The sequence below is a fragment of the Emys orbicularis genome, chromosome 4, assembly GCF_028017835.1.
Source record: "Emys orbicularis isolate rEmyOrb1 chromosome 4, rEmyOrb1.hap1, whole genome shotgun sequence".
Lineage (NCBI taxonomy): Eukaryota > Metazoa > Chordata > Testudines > Emydidae > Emys > Emys orbicularis.
In genome coordinates this window covers 35,017,071-35,034,310 of record NC_088686.1, presented here as the reverse complement: position 1 = coordinate 35,034,310, position 17,240 = coordinate 35,017,071, and the positions used below count along the sequence as shown (strand labels likewise).

The following is a 17,240-nucleotide window of genomic DNA, read 5'->3' as shown; positions in this document are numbered from 1 at the left end:
CAGCCCAGCTCCAGCTTCTGGCCTGACCAGGGGGCAGGGCCTCAGGGGGAAGAGGAGGAGCTGGGGACAGAGCCATGGAGGGAGCGGGGCTCCTGCATGTGTCCTGCTTTTGCATTTTGAAAATGTCGCCCTAGCTTGACTGGAAGAAATAATTGTAGTGAGAGCTTAAACAGGGTCTATGCTTTTGAATGGGAACTGCAGGAAAAGAAACAAATGTTAAAATTGGCATTGTACACTGACTGGAAGCTAGCTTTACTTCAGTGTCCACATATCAGGCTTCCATGACATTCCCATGACAAACTGATGCTACAGCCCAACAGCTAAATTATGGAAAATGCCCTGTACACAGTGCATGAGAGAGGCAAACAATTCCCCAAAAGGCACAGAAGTTGTTTGCCTTCCTGTCTCTGGGTTAGTGGGGAAATGCCCATTTTACCAACCGCCGCGTTTCTATGGCAGACCATTGTAGTGAAACTGCTTATTCAGCGGCGAGCAGGTTCATGAATGTGTTAAGTGACAAAGGCTGCCTTTTGGTTAGAATGTTGCAGTGGGGGTGGCATAGTAAGATATTATCATAACTGGAAAACGTATCATTTATATCTACTTTATAGCTGGCATTGGTCACTGTCAGAAGACAGGATACTGGGCTAGATGGACTATTGGTCTGGCCCAGTATGGCCGTTCTTATATATTTCACAGTCATGGTAGCACCTCGTTGTTGCTTCTATTGGCTTAGCTCAGGGATCAACAACCTTTGGCACGCGGGGAAATCAGGGAAATCTGCGGGTGAGCTGAGACGGTTTGTTTACCTGCAGCGTCCGCAGGTTCGGCCAATCACACTCCCACTGGCCACAGTTCACCGTGCCAGGCCAATGGGGGCTGTGGGAAGCAGCGTGAGCCAAGGGACGTGCTGGCCACCGCTTCCCACAGCCCCCATTGACCTGGAACAGCGAACTGCGGTCAGTGGGAGCTGCGATTGGCTGAACCTGCGGACACTGCAGGTAAACAAACCGTCCTGGTCCGCCAATGGATTTCCCTGACGGGCCGCATGCCAAAGCTTGCCGATCCCTCAGCTAAGCCAACAGAAGCAACAACAAGGTGCTACCATGACTGTGAAATATATAAGAACGGCCATACAGATACACTGTGTTTTTGCAAAGCTACAGCACATAATCTATGGGTAAAGATGGAATTTTCCTGGAGTTTGTCAACTAATTCTGTTATTTAAGTTATAAATCATGATGATATGGCTAATCAAGTTGGCTGCAGGGGATTTCATACATAATTAACCCTCAATCCTTCTATCCCAATCTTTTTATATCAAGTTATTAAGGTTATATATTCCATAAACATATCTGTAAGGCGGTTTATCACCACCACTCTGTTTCTAGTGTACATTACTTTCAGAGCTACTGAAAACAAAATTTTCCAGGGAGGTCAAATGTTATCCCTCCCTTTCTAATTTTTCATTGAAGGGAACTGCTGGTATTCATAATTGAACATTCTTAATATTACTCTCACTGCATAATGCAAAATGGACTATGAGGTGATAATGGCAGGGCAGAAATCATGAGGCTTTTGCTGCAAAGGGGATAATTATTAATATCTTTAATTTTCAGTAGCAAGAGATTTACCATCTCCTTTAGGTGCATTACAGTATCTGCTGTAGACTTTAGGAAAGGGGATCTATTATACTGAATGTATCTTTGCCATTGCATCTAGGAGTTAGGAAAGTATTTGGACTGATCATAATTAAGTTCACTGACTGCTTTTTTCAGTACAACTCAAACAAAATTGCTTCAAATATTTATTTCCATGGCAAAAATAGACTATGATATATTCATTTCACATATATTACATATTCAGTAATACAAGCTTTTCTGTCTATGAAACAATTTGTACATTGTTTTACAAACCAATTTCAGTTTTACAAGAATTAAAGCTGTACTGATTATACATTTTTACAGTATTGATGGCAATACAGCAAAACATACATATTACCCACTAGCTTGATACTAGAAAAATAATACTTGAAAATCCACGTGTGCTACTGTTTAAACAAAGTAGTGTATACATCCCTGCATACTGGCTCGAAGGAAAAGGATGCAACCGGGGCCAGATCCTGCATTCCTTTGCCACATAGGATTCAACCCCACAAGCTGTTGAAACACCTTGACTCCCACTAACTTTAGTGAAAGTTAAGCAATCTCAGCAACTTGCAGGAATGCTTAGTCAGAACCTGATGAGTGTTCAGGACTTTGCAGGATCAAGACCCTAAAACTCCCACTGAAGTCCCATCCAATCTCAGCAATACAGTTGACGGGCATTTTGGGTACAGAAATAGTTCAGGAGAGAGGCCTGTACATGGACTATGTTTATCTTCTTTGTGAGAATTCTCCAGCATTAGCAAGGAGATGGACTGGATGATCTAACAGATCTTTTTCCATCTCTAAATTCAATGATTCTAGAAATCCGGTGTGCTGAAAGTTTCTTATTATAGTACTTTCAAGTCTAAGTTTTACTTTAGCATTTCCCAACAGAAAAATGTCATCTAATTTCCCTTTATAAGGTTAGGCATCTTCTGAAACAGTGCTTCATAAAGATTATTTGGTAAGATTCTTGCTGCTGAATATTTGAAATGAAATACTATGACAAAGTTTATACAAAACAATTGTCTAGCCTGCTGCAGTGCTGTATCTTGTGTCATCTGTATTCATTAGCTCCTTTGTACATCAAATTTAATTCCCGCCTCCCATCATCATTTATAGCCAAAGAAAGAACACCCGAAGAGAAAATACAGTGGAGGCACATCCTTCATTTCACATTGCAGTGTCTTGTGGAAAACGGTGACAAATACAGTCAAAGCTCACTTACTAACTTTTTGTTTTGAAATGCACATTAACAAAAATTTTGAATTTTTTAGTTAAGTACAGAATCCCTGCTGATTAGTAAAAAATAATATACATGACCAAAACAGAATGAACCAAGTTAGCTGGTCCCAACAGCATCTTAGTAATAAGGTTTGACTGTACAGCCATGCCTAAAAAAGCTGTGAAAGTTTGTGTGATTATTTGAAGCGTTAAGATCACTGCATGTGCTGCACTGAAATATGACTTCTACGTTCATGGTTAAACACTATAGCTTAAGGGCCTAATTTGCAACCCAGCCTTAACCTGGCACAATGTAGGTCAGTCACGTCTACTGTAAATACTTGACTGCACCCAGAAAGTATGTACCTGAACATCTAAATGACTTTAATTGCACACACAAATAGTTGCCAGTGCAAACACTTATTTTCCCCTGCTGTTTGCAAGTATAAAACCAGAAACCAGTGCTTTGCAGACTCTAAGTCTGTAAACAGAAGCTGAGCTGATAGGTTGCACAGAATAAACTTGCAAAAGAGAGTTTGGTTTTTTTAATAAACACAGCCTCTGAACTAAAATGTTCGGCGTTTCAAAAAGCACTTTTTTAAAAACCCTGCAAAACCAGAATCTGACTACATAGTCACTTTTCCTACTAGGTCTCACAAAACATCCTATATGAATCAAACCTTTCTAGCTGCTCTTAGTGTCGATAAAAATTGTTCCAAAACCTTCTCCATTTGCCTCTAGCCACTCCCTGCACCCTCACCCCCCATTCCACACACCAGAGTTAGTACAAGAGACAGATTTGGAGAAACTCTCTTACCCGCTTATCCTTTTCATTTTTCAAGAGTCTACAGATGGAGAATCCTGATCCACTGTTTTGGCCTATTCTAGGTATCGGTGTTTAAATTTAAAAGGAGATGTGAGTATTTAAGCTCTGTGGGCCTTATCCTGCATCAGTGCTGAGTGCTTTCAACTGCCACCATTGATTTCACAGAACTGAGGGAGCTCTGCATGTTGCAGGATAGAGTTTGTAAATGTGAATCAAATTAATTTGCAATTCTTTGCAAATTTCATTGTTGGACTGGTCAGCTTTATGGATTAACATCGTCTCATCCCCTCACCTGCTCTTAGAAAACCTCAGTTTCTAAGAATATTTTCCACACAACTTCCATAAATATCTTTGAATGGCAGTTTCACTTATTTGAGAAAGAAATGAAATAAATTATTTAATCCTTTCCTTAATTTATTAGCATTACTGTGGGGGGAGGGAGGGGAGCGGAGAAGTTCACCCTTATGTGAAACACTTAAAATGCAAGTGAGTGAAATTTGCTTTGTGTTTACCTTGTTTCTTAACAGTTTACAATCAGCCCAATCTTGCAAAATGCCCATGCCTTCATTAACCTGGCTGCAGAGTGTTAAGACAGAGGCACCAGAATACAAATACCTCTTTGGAAGGTAACTGATCAAGCACCTGGGGCCTGAGCCAGAGAAGTCAATAGAAAGATACCCTCCTCTCACCTCCATTGACTTCAATGGACTTTGGATCAGCTGTTTAATGATTCTTCAGCAGTGGAGTGTGGCTTCTGGTAACGAAAAGCCAAATACAAATAGTTCTTCTTTCACTGCTCAGTCCTGCTTATTAATTTAAGAAGCTGCTTTGGCAGAATTCCCCGCATGCCCTAAGTATTAACCCAGCAATACACATGCAGAATTACATGGTGAGATAGAAAAGCACAAATACACTAATAGTAAAATGACGTTCTTTCAGTTTAGAACATCTATGTGATATTTATAACACTCTTCTACATTTCTCTTTGAAAATACTGATTGCAATTTACTGCTGCCTTTATAAAAAAAAAAAAAAAATCATGGGCTCTGCTTTGCTAAGTTCCTTGTAATTAAATGTATTTCTAAAAATATCCATAGGTCCCTAGAGTTGTATTTTTAACTTGTTCACTTGTGTAAAGGGTTATTACATGCACAGTGGACACTATAGCCTAAATCTGGCCCAGCTAGCCACAGGGGTGGACATTCCTATATTGCAGTGCTACCACCACATGGTTCTACTGTGCAGGCTGCGGAGAAGCCACACACAGGAACTTTGTGTATGTCACGGAGTAATGCTCCATAGGACTCATGCCACAGAATTATAGAGGAGAGATTTACAGCCTGATCCAAAGCCTACTGAGTCACTGGGCATCTTTCTATTGATTTCAAAGGGCTTTGGATCAGGCCCGTAGAGAAGAGCTTGTCCATGACCGTACAGATCCACTGGCCAAAACTCTCACATCAAGGGAGTGCGCAGAAGCCATTGCTACAGCCTCCAACTTTTCTAGTGATTCTTAACTCAGGCCTGGTCTAAACTACAGTTAGGTCGACGCAAGGCATCTTTAACTACGGAAGTGTCTACACTTAAATTTGGCTCCCACCGACAAACTGCCTGCTATGCCGACTTAATACTCCACCTCCACGAGCAGCATAGAGTCAAGATCGATGTAGTTTGGTTGATGCAGTGTCAGTGTAGACACTGCGTTGCTTACATTGACCATTACTGGCTTTCCGGAGCCATCCCACAATGCCCCAACTGACAGCACAATGGATGCAAGTGCTCTTGATGAGGATGTGCACCGCTGACAAAAGGAGCAAAGTGTAGACACGCACAAGTGATGTAATTCCTGGAGTGGCTGTATGCCAATGTAAGTTAGCTCGACTTAATTCTGTAGTGTAGACATGGCCTCAGACTTTGCAGAGTTTTACAGAATTTGATCCTAAGGAAGCAGTTTCCATTTAGTCCTACAAAAGAGAGAGTGAAGTCTGACTATATATTTCCAGTAGCAGCACCCTTAATTGTCCCTGAGAATTCTGAAACTTCAATATATATATAGTTTCTCCCTAGTATTTCAACATCATTAGGGTAGGAAAGTGAATTTGGTGAACCTGGACCCACTTGGAGTGGAATTTTAAGCCTTTGGCAAATAAACAGACCTGTAACCCTGGCTGGGGCTGGCTTTAGCAACAATTCCCTTGTAACGCTCAATATTCTATGAAGAAACATGGTACAGATATCCATCCATTTTGCATGGACAAATGTGTGGTTTTGAAGGTTCAAAGCATTTGAATGCTAAAACCTGAGTATACATTTAGACTTAAACACAGTTTCTTAATTAGTTCAATAGCAATTTTAAATTTCATTTTGTTACAGAGAGCTGTTGAATTTCATTCTGATTGATAAACCTTTTGGAGAGAAACGGGTTGGCTAGAATGCTCTCATAGAGCTGGATCCAGCAATTCTTACTCACATGAGTAATCCCACTGATTTATATGAATGTTCATGCTGAAGTAAGGTCTATACATGAAAGAACTGCAGAAGTGGGCCCATGAAGCCAGATTCTGAGAGGTGCTGATAAACCATTTGACATATAAGTTGCAGGTAGTTTGTATGTTAGCAGATGTGAATTATAGTGTGCCACATCTTCAGTGATTAGTTTCCTCTGGATCAAGACATTGTTCCTGCCAGGTGTGGTTCTGGTTGGGCAAAGATATGGTAAGCATGTTATCTCAGGCCCACAGTTAAGAGGAAGAGAAGGTTTTCTCTGTTGTGCTCAAACTCATTTTTCTTCATCTTCATCATCATCATCATCATCATGTCCCTATTACGCCTCTGGTGTTTAGGGCAGCGATGAAGCTCCTCCACTCCTGTCTGTTTCTGGCAAGTCTTTCAATGGTTCCCCAGCTGTGCTCCAAGTTTTTCAGCTCGGCTTCCACAGCTCTTCACCATGTTGTTTTCGGATGGCGTTGTTTTCACTTGCCTTCAGGTGTCCATCTTATTGCCACTCTGGTGATGGAATCAGTTTCCATCCGAAACACATGACCGATCCATCTCAAACGCCTCCTGGCAATGATGATGCTCAGATCCTCTTGGCTGCACTGTGTCAGTAGATCTTGGTTTGAGATTGTTCTGGGCCAAAATATACAGAGGATTTTTCTGAGGCAGGTTATATAGACTGTTTGGACATGTCATACTTTCTTATTCCCCAGCATTCTGCACTATAAAGTAATGTTGAAAGTACGCAGCTCTGATAAATCTTGAGTTTGGTTTTGATTTTGTATGTTGATAATTTCCAGACTGTATTTATGCTCCTGAAAGTGTTCCTGGCTTTATTGATTTTGTTACAGATGTCCTGGCTTGTTCCACCGTCCTGGCTGATGGTGCTGCCCAAATATGTGAATGTTTCCACATTGGTGAGAACATAATCCTCTATCCGTACTGGTGATGGTGAGGCAATATTATTTCTTATTATGTCTTATTGCAGTTGATTTTCCGTCCAATTTGCTGGCTGAATGCAGCAAATTGGACGGAAAAAAACAAGAATGTTTTTTCTTGTATATGGTGTTGGGTATGTGATAGGAGAGCGAGATCATCTGTGATGTCCAGGTCTTCAAGGGATGGGTGTCCATTTAATGCCTCTTGGCATGTCTTCTGTTGTACACTGCATTACCCAGTCAATGGCAATGCTGAAGAGGACTGCAGACATGACACACTCCTGAAGTACTCCTGTTTTGACTTCAAAACTGAGCTCACTGTGATCAACACTGCATGTAAAGTTGAAATAAAAGCTTTTGATGATGTTGATTATACATAAAAGGATTCCATATGCCCGCAGAATGTCCTCTGGTGTCCGTGTCTTGTCATGGCCGGACAGCTTGCATGCTCTAACGATCCCCAGAGTCTGTGTCGGTGGGGGCTTTTTGCTCCTGGTAGGTTCAACCATGCCGGATTGGTCTGTGGGGGAGGGGACAGACAAAACAGACACCCTAGTCCTCCAGGTTGCGGGTTAGGCACAGAGCTAACAACCCTGTCCCATAAAAAAAACAAAATATGTTACGAAAACAGTGACGGAGAAATCAACCATTACTGTGTGTGATGGCTTTCAGGAGTCAATGACCCGTATGACTGCCAGGGGTGACAGCCGAAAGGAAGCCACTAGCATGAAAACTGAAGTGCTCAACACCAAGACAAAAACCAGACTTGTTTTTTGGAACGTACGGACAATGTATAAAACAGGGAAGCTAGCTCAGGTCAAAGCAGAGATGAGGCGCTACAGCTTACACATCCTGGGTGTCAGCGAGAGCAGATGGACGGGATCAGGAAGATTAACAACAGCTTCGAGAGAAACTTTGCTGTATTCTGGACGGGATGATGGACAACACCACGAGGGTGTTGTTCTCCTTTTGAAGAAGGGAGTGGAGCATTCCCTGCTTGAATGGAAATCCATCAGCAGCAGACTTATGAGAGCCAGACTGAAAGGGAAACATAATATCACCCTGATTCAGTGCTATGCTCCGACAAATGACAGTGATGAAGTAGTAAAGGGAAAATTCTACCTTACACTACAGGCGGAGTTAGAGAGAGTACCACGCCACAACCTAACTATCGTCATGGGAGACCTGAATGCCAAGGTTGGTAAGGACAACACAAACAACGACAGAGCAATGGGAAGACATGGGTGTGGCACCATGAATGAAAATGGAGAGAGGTTTGTTGGTTTCTGTAATATGAATGACCTAGGCATCGGCGGAACCCTATTTCAACATTGTGAAATTCACAAGCTAACATGGTGTTCTCCAAATGGCAGAGATAAGAACCAGATTGACCATATCATGATCAATGGCAAATGGCAACGATCACTGATAGATGTGAAAGTGAGAAGGGGTGCAGATGTTGGTAGCAACCACCACCGTGTGACAGCCTCCATCAAGCTAAAACTGAAGTGTGGGTCCACCAAACAAGGGACATAGACATTATGACATTGACAAGCTAAAGGCCCCTGAAATACAGAAAGCCTTCATTTTCCAGTTAAAGAACAGGTTTCAAGCACTTGCAGACCTTGATGAAGAGGAGGGGAATGCAAGATGTGGGGCAAAGTAACAGCAATTTATAAACAGAGCAGTGAAGCCTGTCTAGGCTACAGGCAGAAGAGAAGGAAGGAGTGGATTCCACCCAGCACATGGAATGCCATAGAAACCAGATGAGCCCTGAAGAAAAAAGAGTTTTAGACACAAAATCCCAGAAGCTAAAGAACAAATACCACGAGCAGTATAGCAAGGCACACCGGGAAGTCAAACACCTTGTGAGAGTGGACAAACAGCATTATATTGATAATCTGGCAACACAAGCAGAGGATGCTTTTTTTAAGGTCAGGCTTGACAAAGCCCTGGCTGGGATGATTTAGTTGGAAATTGGTCCTGCTTTGAGCAGGGGGTTTGACTAGATGACCTCCTGAGGTTTCTTCCAACCCTGATATTCTATGATTGTATGATGCAGCTGCTCATGATGAACAAGGAACAGTCTACAAAATGACGCGGCTTATCAGTGGTAAACATCAGACACCAACAAACACTCTCATCAGGGACAAACAAGGCCACCTACTAACAACTGAAAACGAACAAGAAATGCGCTGGACAGAACATTTCAAAGAATTGCTGAACAGGGAGCCACCTAAAGACAAAGCAAACATCCAGGAGGCAGAAGATGATCTTGATATCAACACAGACACTCCAACTAAGGAAGAGATCATTCAAGCCATCAAATCCTTAAAAAATGGGAAAGCTCTTGGCAAGGATAACTTGAATGCAGAATTGTTCAAGATAAATCCTGAGTTAGCAGCATCTATTCTGGCCCCTCTATTTACATCAGTCTGGGAAAGGGAAAAAGTGCCAGATGAGTGGACCAATGGGGTTATAGTGAAGATACCAAAGAAAGGAACTCTCAGTGATTGTAATAACTGGCGTGGTATCACACTTTTATCTGTGCCAAGCAAAGTATTGTGCAAGATCATAGTCCAGCGTATATCAGAGGCAGTCAATAGCGTTCTCAGAAAAGAGCAAGCTGGTTTTCGGAAAGGGCGTGGATGCACAGATCAGATCTTCACTTTATGAAACAGAACAATGCTTAGAAAGGCAACAGCGACTCTACATAAAATTCATTTTTACTAAGGGCAACATGAATTGGAAAGGGCATCAAAAAACACTACATGGCTCTCGCAATCTACCCCAAAGTAATACACCTCTACCTCGATATAATGCTGTCCTCGGGAGCCAAAAAAATCTTACCGCGTTATATTGAACTTGCTTTGATCCACTGGAGTGCGCAGCCCCGCCCCCCCGGAGCACTGCTTTACCGCGTTATATCCGAATTCGTGTTATATCGGGTCGTGTTATATCGGGGGAGAGATGTATAATTTTGGGGGGAGTGATATTTTAACACTGTCATTTGGACCTTGTCTATCATTTTGGGAGCAGATCATTACAGAGGAAACTGAAGCAACCCTTTATTATCCTTTAATTAAAAATTGCACATAATTTTTTCTTGTGAAGGGAGCTTTTAGTCTCTTACACTAGGGCTTAAAGCTTCCTCACAGCTAATCAGAAGTAAATAGCACCATCCTGACAGTCATAAAAATGACTAACAAATAAATGCTAATCCCATTCCATTCTGTGGAGCAGGGATCTCTGGGGAGGTACAATATGTTTGTCTGTTTGTTCACTGACTGGTCCTCCAAAGATTTAGGGAGTCAATTGACCACTAGACATCTACAAACAACAGAGAGAGCTCTTGAATCGAGCTGTTTGTCACTAAATCTCAAAGCACTTTACAAAGGTGGGGAAACATTATTACCCCTGTTTTACAAATAGAAAAACTGAGGCACAGAGAGGTAAGTGATCTGACTTAGGTCGCACAGTGAGTTAGTGGCAGAATAAGGAACAAACCCTCAGGTCTCTTAACTTCCAGTTTCATGCCCCATCCAGTGACCATGCTGCCTTCTTTTGAGCAAATACCCACATCTCCAACATCATCAGTTATCATTTCTGAGTGTTGCTATCATTCTCAGATGGCCTCCTGTATATCATAAACACCCTTAACTCAACAATACCGTACAAGGCTAACGAAAACCTTTCAGCTGATTAACAAAATAAACTCAGGAATTCTACTGTAAATTAAGATGTTTTTAAGCTTTTCTTGCTAGAGAGAGTAAAAATTAATACTGAAGTCTTTGCACTAACCATGTGCAACCAAAAATCACAGCCGTCACACTTGCACCATCATTTGCACATACTCATTCCCCATTCACCACTATGCAACTTCCTACTTTTAAGTTCTGTTATCTCTCTTCATCATTTCCAAAGGCTCTTCCTAAATTAACAGTTAGGTTAGTAATGGTACTTTAATCTATTAAATGATATATGGTTACAGTTTATATGCTTAGCTATATAAATAAGAGAGCAAAAAAAAAAAAAGTGCTTAAAACATCATTTGCATCCACTTCGATTTCAACCAGTAAAATCAAACTGTCCTCTAAATATCTGAATAATACTGAATATATACCTCCTCTTGTCCATTTTGTTACCTAGAATCCTGTAGGTAACTGACCTTCTCTTGTTCATTTACTTTTACCTAAAACCATTGACAATAACCTCTTCCCCTTGCAGATTATTACCTACAACTCTGTAGGTAACTGTGCCTCTCTCTTACCATTTATGTCACCTAGAAATGTGTAGGCAACAATGCCTTCTACTTGCCTATTTTATTACCTAGCACTCTGCAGGTAACAAGACTTTTCTCTTGCTGATTCTACTACCTGGAACTCTACAGGTACCAACAGTTTCCTCTTGTACTTTTCACTTTTGTACAAATCCTGAAAAGTTAATTTGAGTGTCTTCGTTTCTGCTCTTCTCTGAAAACTTGTGCTGTTTACAAATGTATAGCTCTTTGAAGACTAAAAAAATTAAATTTGCTGAATAGAAAAATAACTGTCCTGATGTTTTTAGGTTTCTAGCAGCTGCTGGTTCTGCTAAATGAACCAGAAGAAACCAAGTCTATTTTAAAAAATATATTAGCATTGTTTTAAATACAAAATGGAAAGTAGAGTGAGACTACTTAAGACCTTGGCATTCCAATGGGGCAGTCATGCCCCTCGCTATGCAACTCTACAGATATTTTTTCCATGCTCAGAGCTAATGCTCTGTTTTTAAAAAAGCAATTTAGACTTAAAAAACCATAGGTTATTTCCAAAATTGCCCAGTGTACTTTTGGTAAAGTTGACAGTTAATTTACCCAGAGTAACACAATCTCAAGAAAGTGGGCAGGTACTTCACAAGAGCACAGTTGTGTTATGTTAGAACCTTCCTAACATAGCTGAACACAGAAAGAAGTTAGTCCAGTCAATATCTTGCTTTGCAAAGGTTGATACCTTGCACTTGCATTTAATATCCCCACACCATGCCAAAAAGGTAACTCTGCATGAGTTATCTATTGAGGAAAACACCAGAAAGGCAAGTATGTCTGGACAACTGCAATTCTCCTTTTATAAACTCTTGAGATGATTCAGTCCCACAGGAAGTGGTGGGCGTCATATAAGCCTAGAACTTTTAAGGAACTGAATAAGAACTCCATAGACGAAAGTGTATTGACAGAGAGTCTGCACCATCATCATCCTCTGCTGCCTCAGCATGTCCAGCACTCTTGGGATGTCCAGCATCTGGAAAAAGAAAGAAGTTAACTGTTATAATGACTGGTGATTAATAAGTCTGTGGTTTGTTCTTTCAAGGCAGGAGAGATGTATGATCTAAGCACAGGGCACAGAGCCAGTAACTCCTGAGCTCAGATCTCAGCTCTGACAATTAACCCACTGTGGCCTTGGCCAAGTCACTTAAATTGTCTGCCTCATTTTCCTTATCTGTAGAAAGGGCTTAATACTAATTTGCCTACCTCATAATGAGGCTTAATAATTTAATGCTTGGCAAGTGCTTTGAAGATGAAAAGCACTGCCATGCGTAAAGTATCATCAGCATAGATACTGAAACGAAGATACTTTATCACCTTTCAGAGCACATTCAAAAATGAAAAAAGCAACAAGTGCAATAGTCTATAGCTGGTCACCTTGGGTGATGGCCAGACAGGGCTAATGTCTCCTCTAAATATTTTATTAAACTGTCACACTGTCTTCTACACAACACTAGTATTATAAATACAGATACACCCAGCAACCAGGCAAATCTGATGAAGTGCAGGGACTAGACTGAAAAATGCATCTGTAAAAATTGGTCATAAAGCCAAACTAGCAAGATGCTGGGTACCCTCAGCTCCCACTGAAGTCCACAGAATGTGAGGATGCCCTGCACCACACAGGCATTGATCAGCACCTTGCAGGACAAGGTTCCTGAATGAAAAATACATGTTAATGCACACCTCATGCACTAGCAAACGCTTTTACAATATTACTAAAGGGGGTGAGGAGCTTGTAAGGGTTCTCCCAACCTCAGCAGTAAAGATTGTCCATAGGCCACACCATAAGTGCTCAATAGATCAGGCAGCACAATACTTATGATCTGGGTGACCTGAGCAATCTCCACATACATATACCAAAGCTTTTATTTTAAAACATAGGCAGGAAAATAACCTCATTGTGTTCCAAACAGGCAATCATGATCTCTGACAATATGACCACTCCCGTTCTTCCTACACCTGCGCTGCAGTGCACCAGTACAGGAGGGTTAGAGCTTTTAGGATCTGCTGTGCTGTTTGTATGGCGCCGCACTGACTGTATCTCCTCCAAGTACGCTGTCAGTTTCAATGGGAAAGAAAAAGACACATAAATACACATATTACATCATAGACTATCAGGGTTGGAAGGGACCTCAGGAGGTCATCTAGTCCAACCCCCTGCTCAAAGCAGGACCAATCCCCAGACAGATTTTTGCCCCAGATCCCTAAATGGCCCCCTCAAGGACTGAACGCACAACTCTGGGTTTAGCAGGCCAATGCTCAAGCCACTGAGCTATCCCTCCCCCGGTCACTACCATTGTAACTAACATCAGAGAACAAACTGCAGCATTCCTGTCACATTCCTGACAACGATCATTGAATTACTGAAACATTTTTAACAGCCCATCAAAGCAACAGGAAGGATTATTTATTTACTTGGGAGATTCCCTGGGTGGGGCTCTTGGGGAGGTGACTTATAGCCTAACTCTCTTTTGCTGGAGAGCGATTAAAGTGACAACTTGCAGTGTAATTATGTTTCAGTTTATATGGTTTTTAATAATTATGTACATGAGCTTAGAGGCAGAAAGACATTTCTTTAAAAAAAAAAAAAAAAAATCCAACATCCATCACTGGTGTGAAGAAACCTTTAACATCAGTATGCTCTACAACCATAGTAGGTGGTGTGGCTAATGGAGGGGATTAACACAACTTACACAGAAATCCCTTGGGATCCTCTGGGCACCCATGCTCTGGCCAGTCAGTGTACTGCAGATGCCAAACTGTTCTCTCCTGCCCTGTGAGAAGGTGTTTGATCTTCAAGCCTGTAGTTGCATAGCAGCCAGAGTCTGTCCGGAATCGTGTAGTAATCTTAAATCTCCCATAGGTGACAGTGTTGTGCCTTGAGCCAAGTCGGGGCCAGTACCTGAAGCTCTTTTCTCGCCCACCCTCCTTGGAAGCAAAGCATTGCAAACGTAAGGCATGAACACACACACAATTGAACTTGCTGTAACAATCCCAACGTTTCTACCCCACAATGTACTGCTAAAGGGCTTCTCCACAAACTTTGACTCAGACTTAGTAAATGAGGAAACCATTTCTAAGGCTGAGTCTACACTAGAATGGTTGGCCAGTATAGCTATCTCAGCAAATCTCTCGAGTGGAGACCAGTTTATACCGGCAAAACTTCTACCAGTTCCCTGAATGAAAAACTAGATTGGCAAAAGGATTTTTTTGTCAATTTAAAAATATCACACAGGATCACAATCCTAACTAACATTACTATATCGGCAAACATTTCAAAGCAGACCTGGCCTAAGGACCCACCTCTTCTGCTGTCACCATTGCTATAATGGCAATCCCTTGTTCCCACACCATCTGCCAGAAATCCTGACATGTATTCTGCAAAGGGCCCTGTGTAGCAATATAGTCCCACTCAATGCCACTGACAGAGACCTGTAAAAAATGCAAAAGGAGAATGTTAAATTACTGGTTACCAAGAAAGTTGTTTGCAAAATGAGTGACTTTAAAGTTTGGAGTTGGAAGTAACATTTGGTAATCAAATGAGGCCATTTGTAAACCATATAAATCTGACTCCACCTAGTATTTGCACCCTGTCGTGTTGAAGTCATCATTTATATAGTCCTTTAAAAAAGTTAAATGAACATTTAGAGGAGAAAAACAACTAGAGATACAGTATTTTAAAACCAACCATACTGGACAACTGAGGCTACATCAACATTCTTTCATATTGGGTGAATTCTGTGCAGTCAGACAAATTAGGCTTTAAAGACATTTTCTAGCCATTTCAATGCCATTATTACAGTGTTAAAATGAGTCTACACTAGTCAATATGTTTTTCCTCCCAATTTTGATTCAGGAAATTCAAAATGCTGACTTATAGCTTGTTATCAAGTATGAAAACTGTTCGATACTATGCCAGGCAGCAAAAGGCCATAAAAAAAAACAAACAAACAATAACATATAACCTTGTTTAGAGCTGCCTACAGATAAGAAGGGAGGAATAGCTCAGTGGTTTGAGCATTGGCCTGCTAAACCCAGGGTTGCGAGTTCAATCCTTGAGGGGGCCACTTCGGGATCTGGGGAAAAAATCAGTACTTGGTCCTGTTAGTGAAGGCAAGGGTCTGGACTCAATGACCTTTCAAGGTCCCTTCTAGTTCTAGGACAGAGGATATCTCCATTTATTTATTTATTTATTTTAAGGAGATCTTAACTCTCTTTAGAAGCATCAAATCATTTAAGACTATAACTCACCTCCCTGTGGAAACACCCACTGGAAAAGGGCAAAGGGCCCTGGAAATTCTATGAAGTTCACCTTGCAAGAGGTTCCTTAAAATCTTTAAGGAAAGAGGCTGGGGCCGGGGGGAAGGGGTTATACTGTGAAGAGCAGTTTCCCACCTGGCTCCATCTACTCCCTGTGACCAGCCAGAAAAGTTCCAGCATGAAGCTAGCATTCCCACCTTCTGTGCTCCCAGGCCAGATCCACAGAAGGAGAGGGAACAATAGGGCCCTTAAATTTCAGTTCTTTAGGTTGGGTGTGTGTCTGTCTCTGCTGAGAATGGAGTCAGATTGGGCAATTACAATACCTGACACATATATACCAGCTTTGATCTCAAAGGACCCCAGTGTGCTTTAAGGATTATCGTCCAGCTTTTTACATCCCCAAAGCATTGATTTACCTTCTATTAATGTATGACAAAGAAAAAAGGGAAAGCAACTGAATGAACAGTATATGGCAGATGCCTCAGATATGTGACCATGGAGTCTCTCTTAAGGCCTAGGGGCTTGTCTACACCGAGACTTGGTCTCATGGCTAGGCAGGGTTTGAATGTACAGCCCTCTAGCCTGCCACTCACTAAGTGGCTGTGTGGACCCTGTTACTGTGCTCTAAAGGTTCCATTGTGTGCTGTGATGTTCTGCCGTTTCAAACAGCGGTACGTCAAAGTGCACTACAGAACTTTTAGTGCGCGGTAACAGAGTCCACACTGTTGCTTAGTGTGTGGCAGGCTACAGTGCTGTAGTTTTACACCCCGGCTTGCTGCACACTAAATCTCCATGTAGATAAGACCTAAGGAAAATCTCTCTTCCTCAAAATAGTGAATATTAGGCCAGCATGAAAAGGGAAAGAGGGACTGACTGGGCATTTACCCACACTCATTTATCAGTCATCAGTTTTTCAACTTCAATCCTAACACTTCTCTTAGTACAACAGTTGCAATCCCCTGCACAGTTAAGAGAAAGAAAAGTATCTCCCAGCAGTGTCGTGCTGCTCTGAAGCTAGCACCACCAACTCAGGTCTTCATCACCAAGACCAGGGGTCGGCAACCCTTCAGAAGTGGTGTGCCGAGTCTTCATTTATTCACTCTAATTTAAGGTTTCGCGTGCCGGTAATACATTTTAAAGTTTTTAGAAGGTCTCTTTCTATAAGTCTATATTATATAACTAAACTATTGTATGTAAAATAAACAAGGTTTTCAAAATGTTTAAGAAGCGTCATTTAAAATTAAATTAAAATGCTGATCTTACGCCACCAGCCTGCTCAGCTTGCTGCCAGCCTGGGGTTCTGTTCACCTAGGCCGGCAGAGGGCTGATCAGGGCCTGCGGCCGGGACCCCAGACCTGGGGGGGAGGGGGCGGTGTTTCAGGGGTCAGAGCAGAGGGCTGGGGGAGGGGGTTCAGGGCAGAAGGCTGGGGTGTGTGTGGGGGGGTTCAGAGATCAGGGCAGAGGGTTGGGGGCTGTGGGGGGTGCAGGCAGAAGGCTGGGTGTGTGTTGGGGTGTGGGGGGTTCAGGGCAGAGGGCTGGGAGGAGTG

The 17,240-nt window shown here is 41.9% G+C and overlaps 1 protein-coding gene and 1 pseudogene across 1 annotated transcript in view; one reads left to right on the top strand and one right to left on the bottom strand.

The window, feature by feature from the left end:
- The first annotated feature begins 7,817 nt into the window (after positions 1–7,817).
- On the top strand, positions 7,818–8,900 carry LOC135877256 (craniofacial development protein 2-like; annotated as a pseudogene).
- A 3,377-nt stretch (positions 8,901–12,277) lies between these two features.
- Positions 12,278–17,240, bottom strand: part of PTPN21 (protein tyrosine phosphatase non-receptor type 21) — a 51,996-nt gene continuing 47,033 nt past the window's right edge. The window contains exons 15-18 of the mRNA XM_065403679.1: positions 14,737–14,865; positions 14,127–14,361; positions 13,328–13,488; positions 12,278–12,406 (exon numbers count right to left, since the gene is read on the bottom strand). Coding sequence (XP_065259751.1) covers positions 12,278–12,406; positions 13,328–13,488; positions 14,127–14,361; positions 14,737–14,865 — 654 coding nt within the window. The remainder of the gene's footprint in view (positions 12,407–13,327; positions 13,489–14,126; positions 14,362–14,736; positions 14,866–17,240) is intronic.